Raw genomic sequence first — 15,120 nt, 5'->3', positions numbered from 1 at the left:
ATGTACGAACAGCTAAAAAATACCTAAGACTATATCTTTATACCTGACAGGCTGTTGAATAACTTCCCAGATGTTGGTTTATTTAGCCAGACAGGACAAAATGCTATGTAAATTAGGACACATTAAAAACCCAACTTCCCTACACTGAATTTCAGCTTTATTATTCAAGCTGCATGAAAAAACAAAAAGAAAGTAAAAATTTAAAAAAATCTGAGTGCAGCAACATAAAAACACTTACTGTATCTTTGTTCCACATTTTTATGATTCGAGAATCTGCAGAGATAATTGAATCCAACTGATGCTGAAACTGAATTGACTTAATAGGCAGGCCATAGTGGTGATCTTTGACTATTAATGGATTACTAGACCGGAGATCATATAACAAAACCTTTAAGAATAAGAAACAGATTAAACTTACAATATTGCAAGATAAAGAGGAAGTCATGCACACCGTATCTTCACTAAAGATTTAACTAAACTTGAGATTTTTTTACTTAAATACATGGACAGGCTTTATGTAAAACAAATAATTTTAAATTCTGAAAACAGCTTATTAAGTGAGCCCAGTTTATTCTGGCAATATATTTTAACCTCAGCATGCTTCAGTCTAGAAAAAATAAAAACAAATTTAAGAGCTCACCATCTTTCTACAGTCTTTTTAATTTCTATTGAAAAAACAAATGGTTTTCAAGGCTCTTAGTATTTCTTAGTAACTAATATTTCACTTTCAGATTCTTGTGCTGTTCTTACAAGATTTAAATTTTCAGACTACCTTCCACATTCAGTGAGCATGACTTTCACTCAGTGAAACACCACAGAATGTAATTTTTTGTTAAGGAAATTAGAGAGTACAGAAACCTACATTTTTATCTCCAAAGTTTTCTACGGAACTCGAGAAAGACCTTAAACCTTTCACACGCAAAGTGTGAATACTAATAATTTTGGGGAAAAAAACATTATCAGTTTGTGCATAAAAAATATTATCTCCAATAAAACTTGCCTGGCATGTATACTAACATTATCACAAATACAACTCTTACATACGTATCTGCTCTTGAGCAAGCTACAGTTTTCTAAACCCATGAAAAGACTGAAGGCAGAATAAAATCCCCATACTCCACTTTAAAAATATGATGGCTATAATGAATAAATGAATCAAAATGATCCTTTATAGAAAGATAAGACAGTAAAAACAATAGCTGAAAGACAATCACTTCTGCTTCTTTAGCCCCATCAAGATAAGCGAAGAGCATATATGTTGCATTGAGAAGGTACTGATACAGTCTCAAAAAGCAGCAACTTCCCTGCATACTTGACTCTTAGGTCCTAAGAAAACTGTAGAATTTGAAGTTATACATACAGTATGTAGGTTGTGAAGATTTTAAGTGGTCCCTACAGTATTCTGAAGAGACGATCATTTGACAAAATTAATCTGCAGTTTAAGAATGACTATTACTACTCTCTATATGTAATTTATGCTCTTCTAAATACTTGCATTAATATCTATTTACATTACAACAAGTGCACTCAATGTATGATAGACTTGGACTGGCAACTGCAAGAAGAGGATCTCCTAAGAACTGTTGTAGATGAAATTAAGTCTACCTGCCCAGTAGATGTTCCAACAGCCATATTCAAAGCTCCATCAAATTTCAGTGCTGAAATGGATGGTAGACCATCTATCCTGCAAAGCACAATGCTCATAGTTAGACATTCTTTCAATAAAGGCTGCAAATAACTTTTTAAATGTTAAAAATAGCTAAGATAATTAATGTAAATTAATTTACAGATATCGCTCAGAAATACTACTTCAAAAAGCTGCATTGTTTACATTCAAAACTTGTGGTTGTATAGAAAATTAGCCACTACTACTGAGATCAATAACTAAGAGACTCCTGTGTGACTAAGAAAACCCCTTATTCACACTAGCAATGAGAAGAGAAGACCATGGGCAGGTCATTTTAATGCAAAGTGGGATTTATTTCTAAAAAAAAAAAACAGAACACACTTAAAAAAAGGTAGCCTTTACTCACTCTGTGTCTGCTGTCACACTGCTTAAAGCACAGTCCAACAGCCCAACTCGATTTCTAGTTCTAGGATCCCAGCATTCCACTTTACCCTGAACAGTTTAGAAAATAGGTTTCAAGCTTATGCGACAGATGTCTGGTATTCCAAAAATGTTTAAATAAAATTATGAATTATTTAATCCATGAATAATTAATCAAATTTCCTAGGTTGACATGAGTTGTTCTAATAATGCCATACAAGCTCCACACGTTTCATTTATATTCTTTAAAAATGTGATCTGAATCAAAATCATTAACACTAAATTTCCGAAGATTAATAGGGTACACATGCTAGCTAATTTCTACAGATGGCTACACTGTAAAGCAAGATAACATTATTTTCTCTCCCATCTGCAAAATCTCAAGCATTTCAGAAACCAAGGTAGCTCAGAAATACCTGCACTATGCTCTAAGAAGTCATCTTGTTTAACAGATCTATACTTAACATAGCAAATGAGATCAAATTAATTCATTAGGTTCCTGTCATGATTTCTTCTTAGCCTCATGCAAACTAATATAAAAAAGAAACAAGCACTACTGCCCTTCTTATAAAAGGAATGTAAACATTTACCTCAGCTGTCCCCATAGCAAACAAGAAGTGTACAGGATTTATGTCACAGATATTACTCTCTCTAAAATAGAAAAAGGAGCAAATTTAATGACATCAGAATAATTTAACACATGAACAACTAAATGTACACTATTGCTCAGCCTGGAAAAGGAAAAGCTGGAGGGGAGGAATGGATAGCCATGTAATAGCAGCTTCCCATACATACATTAAGAGAAGCTTACCAAGAATTTGAAGCCATCAGAGACAGCGCTGATTACTTTGAACAGGTAAGGTTCCAGCTGGATGTAAGGATATTTTTACACTATGCGGATAATTAAGCACTGGAACGGGTTGCCCATAGAGGCTGTGGAATTCCCATCCTCAGAGTTTTCAAGACCCCCTGGGAAAATTCATCTGAATTCAGTGTGACCATGCCTTGAGCAGGAGGGTGGGCTCTGAGGTTCTCTCCACCCTGAATGATTCTGCATTTCTCTGCCCATACCCGCCACCTACCACCAAGCCTTGCCATACCACTTGGCTCCACTACGTTCTTAAACAACTCAATTATGTCAAAAGGTCTTCCTGATTACTTATGTTCTAAAGCTTACATCACCAACATATTCTGATGAATGGCCTGTCTTCCTTTCTCTCACCCAAGTATCCTATTTCTCAACAGGGCACCCAAGAGCCCTGTATTTCTCCAACAATTCTTCCAAAGTACAAATATTTCTCCTTACACCACTCATCCTGGCGCTGTCCAACTTCTTCTATTCAAAGCCCTCCACCTCTAATTCTGTAACTCATCCAACTCCCCCACCTCACATCCTTCTCACAACTTCAAGTGTCATCTCTCCAATTCAGATTTTACACTACACCCTTAGCTCTCCCACTGCAGGATTTTCCCCCTTTTTTTCCTGCTGCTCAGTTTCTGTATTGTGCCTTCCCAAATACTGCTTCAACCATTAAGCTATCCTACCCACTGAGCACCAGCGGTTGCCCACCAACTAGCCACTTTATCTAGTCAAGTCTCTTCTCATCTGCTTCTCCCCACATAAAAGAAGCCTAGCTCCTGCTCTGATAGTGTTTTCAAAAGAATCAGACACATGCTGGAGATAGAAAAATTCTCTTTGGGCTACTCCAGGAGCAGAAGGACAAAGACATGTCTGGGAAAGTACATAGCCTGTGGGTGTATCTCTATATGATGGCTAAATTGAGCAATAATGGCAAAGTTTTAATGAAATGCTGTTAAGATCAAGTTATATAATACTTATTACAAGTCTATATTAAGCAATTTTAAAATATACACAAAAGAAACTCAATTAAAACGTAAAAACTAGAACAAAGAATTACAGAACATAAAATAAAATGAGTCTCAGAGTCGGCATATGTTCCTTTTCAACTCTACAATGTGTTTGGGCAGTATTCAGACACAATACTGACGGTGAGCATGCTAGTAGTTTGCTTCCACCTGGTGGAAAGTAGACAGATAAACGTCACGCATTGCGGATAACTTACGAAGCATCAGTTTGCAGGGAGTTCAGAAACCTTCCTTGTTCCAAATTTAGCCTGTATACTTCAGAACTACAAAGGAAAAAGCCAAAATTACTGAAAATACTGTTGTAAGTTAGAAGGAGTTATAAAAATTCCTGCTGACTGCCTAATTTTACCACATACACAATTTTCAGAGTTCACAATCTAAAACATAAGACAAATCTAACCTTCAGTGTTAAAAATACAGAGAAAAATGTGCATGTTCACCAGAGATATTTATTACATTGCAATATCCTACCAATTACTCTTTTTCCAGGGAAAAGATGCATTAATTCCTTTCTTAAGATCTTTTAATTTCCTATGATTTATGTTACATCTTGAATTGCTACTTATTTTGTTTGAAACCCTAAAGACCTAATTTTATTTTTACTACGTCTTCTCACAAACTCAATTAATTATTTTATGTGATTTGACTCACACTTTAACAGCAACAAAACATCAACCAGGATAGAAAAAGTTATTTAATTTTCCTTACTTAGACGCCAATCACTTTTTAAAACAGTACATTGAATTGCAATTTTTATAACAAATTTGCAAATACATCAGGTACCTGGTTTAAGAATCAAAGTATAAAAGTCTTTAAACAGTACAGAAAACTGAATCAATCTTAGTCTTCCCACATTTTCCACTCTTCACAAACAGTCTCCATTATTAATTTGGAAGGAATTGCTGCCACTTCCAATTTTTAACTTTTCTGGTATTTTAATGTTCATTTTATTCTTGGAAAACATTGCTAACAAAAGTGAAACAAAATAACCCACTTAATCAGTACCTTGCTCCTACAAAATACAGGTCACACGATGGATAGTGATAAGAGAAATCTCTACCAAATTTTGGTATTCTTGTTCTGTAGTAATGGCCATGTTGCGAATGAAACTCCACAAACCTGTCGCACTGCAGGAAGACAATCTGAAAATAAAACAGAAAGCACTGAAACATACAGAAGATGACAATCTCCTCAACTTGTCTCACAGCACAAACTCCAGCTATTTTTTTCAAGCTCACACAGATCTATCACAATGCATTTAAATAATTTCCATTAAAATGACAGAATCAACTAGTGCATCATTCTCACTAGCCACAGCAAAGAGCTTTATTAATAAACATTAAATTAATATTCACAAGAGTGTATGTGACACCCTGAAAGTGACTCTGCAAACAGAAGCAGTATAGTCATCTCAGTGTTGTGCTGCACCAAAATCAACACCTGTACTTCTTTCAGACACCAGAGTTAATAATTTCTTCCAGGTACAATGTCACGCAGACACCAATATGTTCATAGTACTAAGCACGTGAACTACGCATCCTGATGTACGGCAGCATCCCAATAAATGACACCAATGACCTTTGTGCATTTTTTTGTTGTTTGTCAATTGAATAAGAACATTGTTCCTTTCTGAAACTTAGACAAACATCTCAGTCCTGGAAGAGCCCACAGGGAGGCATTACTAGAAGGCTAGACCTATACTAGTAAACAAAATAGGCCAGAACCTGCCCCTATAGTCCTGATGGCAAGTTAACATGGCACAACTCATATCCACATGAAGGAATTCTTCGCACTCCAAACAGAGACAGTATCATCCACACCATCCATTACACTGATGCTGTACCTCAAACCATGCCCAGGCATTGTCAGATGGAGGAACAGTTGGCCTGGCCCAAATTTATGCCACAATACATGCAAACAGTTAAATGATATGGATAATCACAGGCTAACTATTGACTCTGAGCCTGATCCCTATTTAGCTTAGATTAGAAAAGTGCTCGTTTAGTTTGGAGTATGTATAGTCCATGCATCTTCTAAAAGTAGTAGATAAGGAAGATTTTAAATTTCCTGCTGATGGACTACATTGTTAGCAATGCAAATAAGGATGCAAAGCTCAGGAAAGGTGAGGTACAAAAATTATTCTGAATCTGTCATCTTTATGTATATATCTGTGTATTCTTCCCTTACGAGACACGGATAAAGCACTGACCTAGGCTAGTACTTTATGCCTATTTATCGTTAAGTCCCCCCTTACTTATGCTTTTTCTGATATGAGAAACCCTAGTGTTTCAACTTTTATTCATGGACTCACCCATCTTCATCTAAGACCAAGTAGAGTATCATCTTTCAGAAGCGTAACTACGATTTCATATGAGATTACAGATGCAGCTGCACAGTTGATGGTATAAAATGATTTTTTTCATATACATCCCAATCAATCCCTTGTGTACCTAACGCCTTTATGCTTTTAACTGGAGGTTTACAACAAGCAAAGCTCTTTATTAATCTGTTTGAAGCAATGCCCAGATCAAATCTTTTCTCTATCATCATTGCAAAACAAAAAATGTCTGCATCTTCATGCATAAACTACATGAACTGTGAGAACATAAAATTAAACCATAGTTAATTTAAAAATATCAGTATCACATTCTCTTAGTTCACTACCAGTAAGCCATCAAAAACCTGTTACCAGGAAAAGATGCTGTTTGGTTTCAATGAGAAAAGCGAATTTTCTTCTCACCCACTCTACCTCCGAAAAGACTTTAGAAACTTTTTGAAGGTTGCCAAAAGCAATCAAATATTCTGCTAATGACTGCCTTACCTCTAATAATTTTCTGGTTTAAGATAAATTTCTATAATATGGGACTTGAAGATATTTGTATTCTCTTTCATTAGCAGTGGATACAACTCACTGTAAATCATGTTTGTCTTTCCTTCATACTAAATTAATTTTGGTCACTCTCAGAAAACTACAACCTCAGGGTAGCAAAAGTATAGTCACCGATGCGTGGCAAAAATACTGAGCAGAAATACATGTCTTTTTGCAAAGGGCTGTGGAAAAAGAGGTATTGCTCTCTCCTAAGTCTGAAACTTAGTCCAAGTCTAGAACTTTTAAGTCTAAAACTTAGGAAAGCACAGAAGTCTAACTGGCCTTATGGATACCAATATGAATGAAAGCCAACAGCATGCTCTCACTGTGAAAATGCAAATAAGCCTCAAAAGGCAACCTTCTGAGGATAGTGGGAGCAGACTGGGGAGAAGCTATTTTCCCTGCGCTACTAAAGCATGAGGCAGTGTGTCTAGTGTTGGGCCACCCAGATCAAGAGGGATGTTGAGAGCATCAAGAGGGCTACCAAGACAGACACGGGGCAGAACACAAAACGTACAAAGAAGGGTTGGAAGAATCTTAGCTTGTTTAGTCAGGCAAAGAGCACCCTGCAGGACAACCTAATAGCAGCCAGCAACTGAAGAGTCAAACTCTTTGCAGTAGCAACAGTGAAAATTTCAGATTTTCCTGGGCAGGTTGGACAGGAAGGAAAAATTCTTTACAATGAGGTAGTGCAGCATTACAGCAATTTATTCAGTGAATTTGTGAAACTGCCATGCTTGCAGTTTTTGACAGTCCTGTTCAAGCATTAAATGACATCTGAAGGCCCCCTTCCAATCAGTATTTTTATGATTCTAAGCATTTCAAGTGTAATTTCTCAAATATTGTTCCCTCTAACATGTTCAAAACATTATGACAGCTACCTGCAATTAGTTTTCTTTCTAATGATTTGTTAAGTTTTAGGAAAATAAAATTGAAAACAATGTTGTATTAAGTTGTGAAAGTAGGGCTTCAGTCTGAAATATAGTACCAATTTCAGCTGGAAAACACACACAAACCTTACTGTTCATAAGCAGTCAGAAACATATTTGAAAACACAGTGTGTTCCTCAGCCTCCCAAATAACTGTTTGGTCTGTACAACCAGAAATATTCTCCCACAGACAGACAAGTGGGAGGCTACTATACTGTATCAGTCACCCTCTTCTGCTGCTTGAATTCATGCACATTCTTGGAAATCTCAGAGCGGATAAATTTTGAAAAGACTAAAGCTAGAAGGCTAGATGATAACATGCCTGATCAAATAGAAATATTTATTAAAACCAACACGTACCAGAAATGCTAAGGTCTCTTCTCAGAAAAAAAGTATTAAAATAACCACTTAACAAAAAAAAATTAAAAAAAATAATTAAAAAAGCTTGTCCTAATGAAATTAGCAAAACTGTATGCTTAAATTTCATATTTAATTTGGAACATAACACTTTCATGAATCAGCAAAGTTTACAGAAAGAGGTAACATCCTTTTATCACACCAATTGCTGAAGAAAACAGCCAGGCGTGAAATAGAATTAGAAGTGCTAACGGTACTGGGCCTGAAAAAGGGTTGATGGTCCCAAGAACTCAACTGTTTCCTCCAGGTACGGCACATCATAAAAAAAGAAAAGGAAAAAAAAAATGTTACTTCTCTCCACAATTTTGGCATCATTCATATGCTTTAATCATCATGGCTACAACATCACCGAAAAATCAGGCTATTAACTTACTTATAGCTATCCCACCTGTCAAAAATGGTGTATCTGTGTATCACTTGTGACAAGGGATTATGACTAAATGTCATTCTAGAAAGAATAACTAATTCTGTTTTTCACATTATTTTGTTTGTAGGATAGATAACTATTTGAACTTTTTCTCTACTACAGACAAAAGACTTTAAAAGTGGTAAGGCAAATTATAATAAAAAGAGGCAAAGAAAACAAACAACATTTTGAAGCTACAAAAAATGTTTATCCTGTTTGCTTTTTAAAAAAAAACCTTTTCTGTTCCAAAAGTTGTGTTGATTGACTGCCTTTACTATATATGAAAATGCATTTTAATATACATATTAAACAATTTTTTCATTTATACATTGAAAACATTAAACATACCTTTGAGTAATCATCTGATAAAATCTCAAATGTAACCACTAGAGGAGAGAGCAAGAGAATTTTAAGTCAACTAAGTAAGCAAACTTATTTGCAAACATTGGCATAAATCCTGAAAACGTTTACACTCATGCTAACCTTTAGTCATGTAAGTATTCCCCACAGGTGTCAATGCATAATGCAGGCATTGTGATAAAATCTTTAATTATATAACTTTATCTGCAAAATAGTAAGTAGTTTTCTAAAACTTTAGAAACATATGAAGCATCTTGTAATCTTTTGATCATTCTTGTGTACTTGACATGTTCCTCAGCACAATGCTCAACCATGTATTTATTGGCTCGGGGAAGGTCTAATCAAATGGTTTTCAGTGAGTGTGTGGTCCATGGACCTTTGGTAATCCATCAAGGATGATAAAAAATGACATGAGTTCAGACATGTGATCCTTCTAAGGGGTCAGCACTTCCACAGAAAAAGTTTTAAGGCTCAAAAAAAAAAAAAAAAGAAAAATCACAAATTTGAAAGCTACTATCTGTGCTGAGCACTGCAACATATTGAACTTTGCCTAGTTTTAAATGAGTTGGGTTGGGAACATTAGGGAGTAGCTGCTTCAGCTAAATTGTTCCATTTAAATGAGGTAGCTCATTTAAAGTTACCTGAAGTGACTCTATGCTACATTTCAAATTAAACATCCTTCTGCAGTCTAGTAAGATGCCAGTTGAAAAAAATTTTACTTTAAGCTCTAATTACCAGCAAGCATTTACTATTACAATGACTCCTACTCTTTTAAAGCAGGTCTTACTCTTGCCATAGCTTCCTCTCCCCACCTCTCTGAACCCCTGCCCCTACCACCTCCCTTCTTACTATGTTGTAGCCCTGTCCCTTCGCCCTACACAGTTCCCTTGTAGTCCTGAGGCACAGTGTAAAGAAACACCACCACACTCTACTCCCCTTTTCCTGACCTAATGCAGTAGTTCTCAATTTTAATTTTTCACATCACTTTCACACACATCACAGCTAGACCAGTTTCATTCTTCTGTAATGATTTAGGACTTCTGCCACTCTATGCTCATCCCCTCATTGCTTCGGTCAGCCCTGTATTCCAGTTCTCAGCCATCAGACTTCTAACAAAAAAACAAACCAAACAAAAAAAATCCCACCACACCATTCACCAAATCTATGCACCCTAAAACTCAAGAGCCACAGCAGCTCTGACCTCCTCCCCTAGTCTAACTGCCAGCAGATTCTCCCTTTCCCATTGTCTAGATGGCTCCTTGCTTTCCTCACCATAGCAGTTCTCCCTCCAAATTAGTAGCAAACAAGGTGTGATTAGGGCCTTGGCCATGCTACCATCTATCCCTAAGTATCTTGTTCCCAAGAAAACAAACAAAAAACCAAACCAAACAAACAAACCATCCCACTCTCAGGGAATTCTCTTTACCCTGTAACTCACCTACTGAGCTTGGGCTCCAGCGAGAACTCATTTCAGTAATGATAGCGCAACCACAGTGCATTCTCCTACCTTACTGCTTCACAGAAGGGTAAAGGAGATAAGGCCACTACCCAGCCATTGTACCCGCGTCACATTCCCCAAACAGAGTGCAGACTTTAGCCACATTTACTCTCTGAGCCCCACACCTACTGGCTCAAGGTAAATCTTACATTCCTCACACCACTCCAAGACAGGAATGAACTTTGAAGGAGGAGGAAAAGGGAAAAATACAGAGATAAAGACTAGGTGACGTTTTACTCTAGATTCTTGTGCTCCCCCAAAGTACATTCTGTCCCCTCAGCACAGGCAAGGAAATTTCTACTCAAGTCCAACCTGAATTGTATATGAAAGGTGTCTTGCACTAACAGCCATAGCTTATACTAACCTTCAGAATCTAAGCATCTTTCAAATTTCTGGGATAACTGATAGGTATCAAAACAGCGGACCCTTGGCTTGTAAGTTCCTGAAAGAATAATTTGATCTTTAATAAAAAAATTAAACAAAAAAGATACCATTAAAGCTTTTTTTTTTTTAAAAATATAATATCTTACATATATAGGCTTTACTGCATTTCAACTGTAAGTATTCTGATCTTACCAAAGTCTCTGTGACTGGAAAAACATGCCTCTTAGTAACATAACCTTACAGCCTGTTTTTTGTCTCTGGCACCTGAAAGCACCCTACCTGTATGTAGGTTCTTCTGATTACCAGATACATCATACAGAATTTAATAATACCTTCCAATAAGTCTGAAAGACCAAGTCTCCTTAAACTATTAACGCCTACTAAAGTATTCATGTTTGGATCCTGCTTTGACAGTTACAAAACGTAGCATTATCCTCCATCCTTTAAAACAATACTCAAACAATGATGTTCAGAAGTTATTTAAAGCAAATTTATATACAGAATATATATATATAAAACAGAATATATATATATATAACAGAATAAAGTTAATTAGGAACTTAGTTTTTAACTGTATTATAAACAGTTCAGTTTTTAATTGTATTATAAACCCCCGGTGGCAGGGGTGTTGGGACTAGATGATCTTCAAATGTCTCTTCCAACCCAAACCATTCTATGATTCTAAGAACATCTGTATTCCAAAAACAAGTGTTTCACAATACCCCTACCAAGACAGCCACTCAATCACATCTTAAGACTAAGTTTCCAACACTCTGTTCAATGCTGCATTTAAAAATGAACTCTTATCAATTCTACCTGAAATACTAAGTCATTCTGCAATCAAGATTTTCTAGCACTTTTGGCCTCTGCTACAGAGAGACACTTTGTTAACTCACCAACTGCCATAACATACTGTCCATCTCTTGACACCTTAATCTTTGTGCTAACGGTGGGCATTTCAAAGTCTTGAATAAGTTCAATTCTTCTACGGATATCTATACAGAAAAATAAATTTTTTTTGTAAAGGTAGCGCAATTGTATCAGTGCAAAAAACTGTAATGGTTTCTTACGGAAGCATGCTGAGTTAATTGAATATAGGGAATATCTTTTAAGATCTTTTAAAGTATAAAGACCTTTTGAGTATAATTAACACATTACAAGCAGATTAATAGTCTGTTAACCCTGAGAAGCAGGCTACCTCCATGCAAAATAAATGTCTGTTCTGAGGTAACTAAGTAACAAATTATTATATAACATAGTAGCAAGTATTTTTCATATATTTTACACAACTAACATGTTGTATAATGTATTCCACCCTCCTGTTAACTCTGTGCATTTTTTTGTTGGTTGAGTTTCTTATACAACACTTCCTATAGTATGTAAATAGCCATTTTTATTTTGTATAACAAGTTTAGGCTAAAACAGTGGTGTTCCTGCACTCTAAGATTAGCATAATACCATAGAGGAGTTTATAGCTGGACTTTATCATAAGCTATAGATGGAGTCCATCCATCACGTTTCTGTACAATCTACAACCCCAATATTTAATGTCTGAAATTGAAAACAATATTGGTAATATTCTGTTCACATAAAGCTACAGAGGCTGTTGAACTAGCCTCTGACTATTTCTAGCTCTGACTTTGTAGTTTTTAAAATGCGAGCTATGCATAACTTCCTCATATCAGTTAATAAAGTGTCTCCCTCTGGACCCACATGTTGTATACGTGTAGCCGACAATCAGCGAGGGCCCCGTAACGGGAAAACTCACCCACATCTTTCTTCTGTAAAGCTCTTTTCTTCCTGTCTGAGAGCCACTGAAAGGAAATGCATAAATCAGTCTTGAGCTCATTATTCATAAAGGAACTAGAGAATTGCCTGAAGTTTGGAAGAATAAGACATTTATGCCGCTAACTTTTTTTCCTCGACTATTTTAAAGTTTCCACTGCGAAGTTTAGCCACTCCACACCAAGAAAAGTTACAAAGTCGCGTTTTTTAAGGGCCTGCAGAACGACACACCTACAGTTAGAGATGCACGCGTTCAAGCCGCAGTTTGAGCTTAAAAACTCCTTAGAGCTGGTTGTAGTTAACGACCCCCACCCTCCACACAAGCGCATGTGGCGGAGGGGCAGCTCAGCCAGCCGCTCGGGCCCGGCCCAGAGCTCCGGCCTAGGCCGCACAGCCCGCCCTCAAAGCCGGCTCCTGCTGCTGCTGCTGCTGCAGGACCCGCCGGCTCGGCTCGGCTCAGCCCGGCCCGGCTCAGCTCGGCTCGGCTCGGCTCGCCGGCCCTCGCCCCGCCGCTCCCTCACCTCCGGGAGGCTCCTGCCGGCGCTGAGGCTGTAGATCTTCACCTCGTTGAGGCTGGAGACCTGCATGGCTGCTGCCCTGCCCGCCTCTTCCCGGGCGAAGCGGAAGCGGAAGTCGGCTCGCTTCCGGCCCGCGGCTGCTTCCACCCGCCGACGGCGGCGGAGGCCTGCCGGTGGGCCGGAGCGGGGCCGGCCGCCCGCGCTCGTCGGCGGGGCAGGGGGCAGCCGGCTAGGGGGCAAGGGGCAGCCCGGGTGATGGCGGCTCTGGCCCCTTCCTTCCCTCCTTCCCTCCTTCCCTCCCTCCATCTCATCGGGAAGAAGCCGGTCCTTGGGAAAGCGAGCTTTGCCGGCGCCAGTGCGTGTAGCCAAACAACTCGGCTGCCACCAGTTTCCCCGGGCGGCTGTTTCTCATGCTCAAAAAGCCACTGGGCAAGACGGTGCCGGGCGTCGAAGTCCGTGGAGGCGGCAGGCAACAGGCCTGCGGCTTTCCTCCTTGGCAGGTGAGCCCTGTCTGGTAACACCCAGAGACCACTGGCCGTGAGGCAGGCCATGGTGCCATTCTGGCCGGCCTTACAGTTAAATCACAAAGGCAGGAGTTGCTTTGGCAGGCCTGGTGGAGGGGGTTGATTTTCTTGCCCTACGGCAAACCGTCTCCATTATCTGTGGAAAACAACGAATCCGGGATTTGGTTGATTAGCACCTTGCCAGCAAATGTAAAAAGACCCGTTTGTATTGCATTGTAGCACCACCATTTAAAAAAGAATGGACACACAAAGTTCTGACCATTCCTATTCTAACTTACAAGAGCAACAACAAGGACTGAAAAAATGTATATCCAATCCATATACATGTTCAAGAAACAATGAAAATCACAACTAAATTTTTAATCACAACAATACATAACTCCAGTACAAGATGCAAACTGAAGCTGTTTCAAACAAGTCTAACATATGGTATTCCCTGGACGATGCATCTCAACAATGATGATAGCAATATTGTGACTAGAAAGGACTCTATTCTAGTTTGTATTAGAGGGCATTATAGCTGAGATTCATGGGAGATCGACACACCTAAATATAGGTGCCTGGGTGGGTGCTAGATGTCTAAGCTCCCATTTCAGAGACCTAAGGCTTCGCTTGCTTAAATGTAGGTTGTCTAGTGGCATTTGAGATGCCGCACGGTATCCAGGACACCTAGATGGGGCTGACGCAAGACCTATGGAAAACCCATGCCCTTCTGCGGCATGAGCTGGAGGCCAGGCTGGGTGTGCAAAGACATCTCAAGTGGCACTAGAAGCTCCGGCAGCTGGACCTCATCCCTGGCAAGTGCAGTTAATGAAGCCTGAGGAGCAATATAGCGCGGTAGCCACTAGGTGACTTCTTCAGGGTGAGCTCAACCATTTCTAGATTCTACTGTCCAATTACTTAGACCACCACTAGCTATTAATAGACATTTAAAGTTGAATTCACTTGCCCACACATAGAGGTCTTTTGCTATTTGGGATGCCCTAAGGAACCCCAGACATCCACAGGGGGTTGGTTGGTGTGACGCAAGATGCACAGAAGACCAGTGTCATCTCTGGCAGCACAGCTGAAGCCCAACAGGATGTTCCACGGCACCTCAAAAGGCATTAGGCAGGGTCAGGAGGACTGAACCTACAAAGAATTCCTAGAGGTGTAAAACACTGGAGATTCTTACAGACTGGAGAATTATGTGACTTCTTCAGGTGAGACTGCCCAAGGATTCCTGACCCTCTTGTCCATTGTCTAGAAGCAGTTAACTGACCACAGTGCAAATGAAGAACGCACAGTGCAGTAGAACCCAGAGGTTCTGCCTGCACAGCAGGAAACAGTGTTTTATTTCAAGTTGCTTGAAATTGATTTTTTGTTCTTTTCAGTCAAATTTGGTTTTCAGATAAAGTTGATAAATCTGAGCCTGGCCAGTCATACATTTAAGACTTCTTAGAAAATCAAAGGGGAAAAGATGAACTAGAATGTGGACTATTAACATTTCAATCCAG

The 15,120-nt window shown here is 38.8% G+C and overlaps 1 protein-coding gene across 1 annotated transcript in view; it reads right to left on the bottom strand.

Moving 5' to 3' along the window:
* NOL10 (nucleolar protein 10) overlaps positions 1–13,251 on the bottom strand; it is a 54,630-nt gene extending 41,379 nt beyond the window's left edge. The window contains exons 1-11 of the mRNA XM_069805804.1: positions 13,104–13,251; positions 12,566–12,611; positions 11,694–11,792; positions 10,778–10,855; positions 8,904–8,941; positions 4,940–5,076; positions 4,132–4,197; positions 2,638–2,698; positions 2,034–2,119; positions 1,606–1,684; positions 239–388 (exon numbers count right to left, since the gene is read on the bottom strand). Of these exons, the coding sequence (XP_069661905.1) occupies positions 239–388; positions 1,606–1,684; positions 2,034–2,119; positions 2,638–2,698; positions 4,132–4,197; positions 4,940–5,076; positions 8,904–8,941; positions 10,778–10,855; positions 11,694–11,792; positions 12,566–12,611; positions 13,104–13,169 (906 nt within the window). The 5' untranslated portion in view covers positions 13,170–13,251. The remainder of the gene's footprint in view (positions 1–238; positions 389–1,605; positions 1,685–2,033; positions 2,120–2,637; positions 2,699–4,131; positions 4,198–4,939; positions 5,077–8,903; positions 8,942–10,777; positions 10,856–11,693; positions 11,793–12,565; positions 12,612–13,103) is intronic.
* Between the last annotated feature and the right edge of the window lie 1,869 nt (positions 13,252–15,120).

This window comes from Haliaeetus albicilla, chromosome 18 (assembly GCF_947461875.1).
Source record: "Haliaeetus albicilla chromosome 18, bHalAlb1.1, whole genome shotgun sequence".
NCBI classification, from domain to species: Eukaryota; Metazoa; Chordata; class Aves; order Accipitriformes; family Accipitridae; genus Haliaeetus; species Haliaeetus albicilla.
This window is presented reverse-complemented; position numbering and strand designations above follow the sequence as displayed.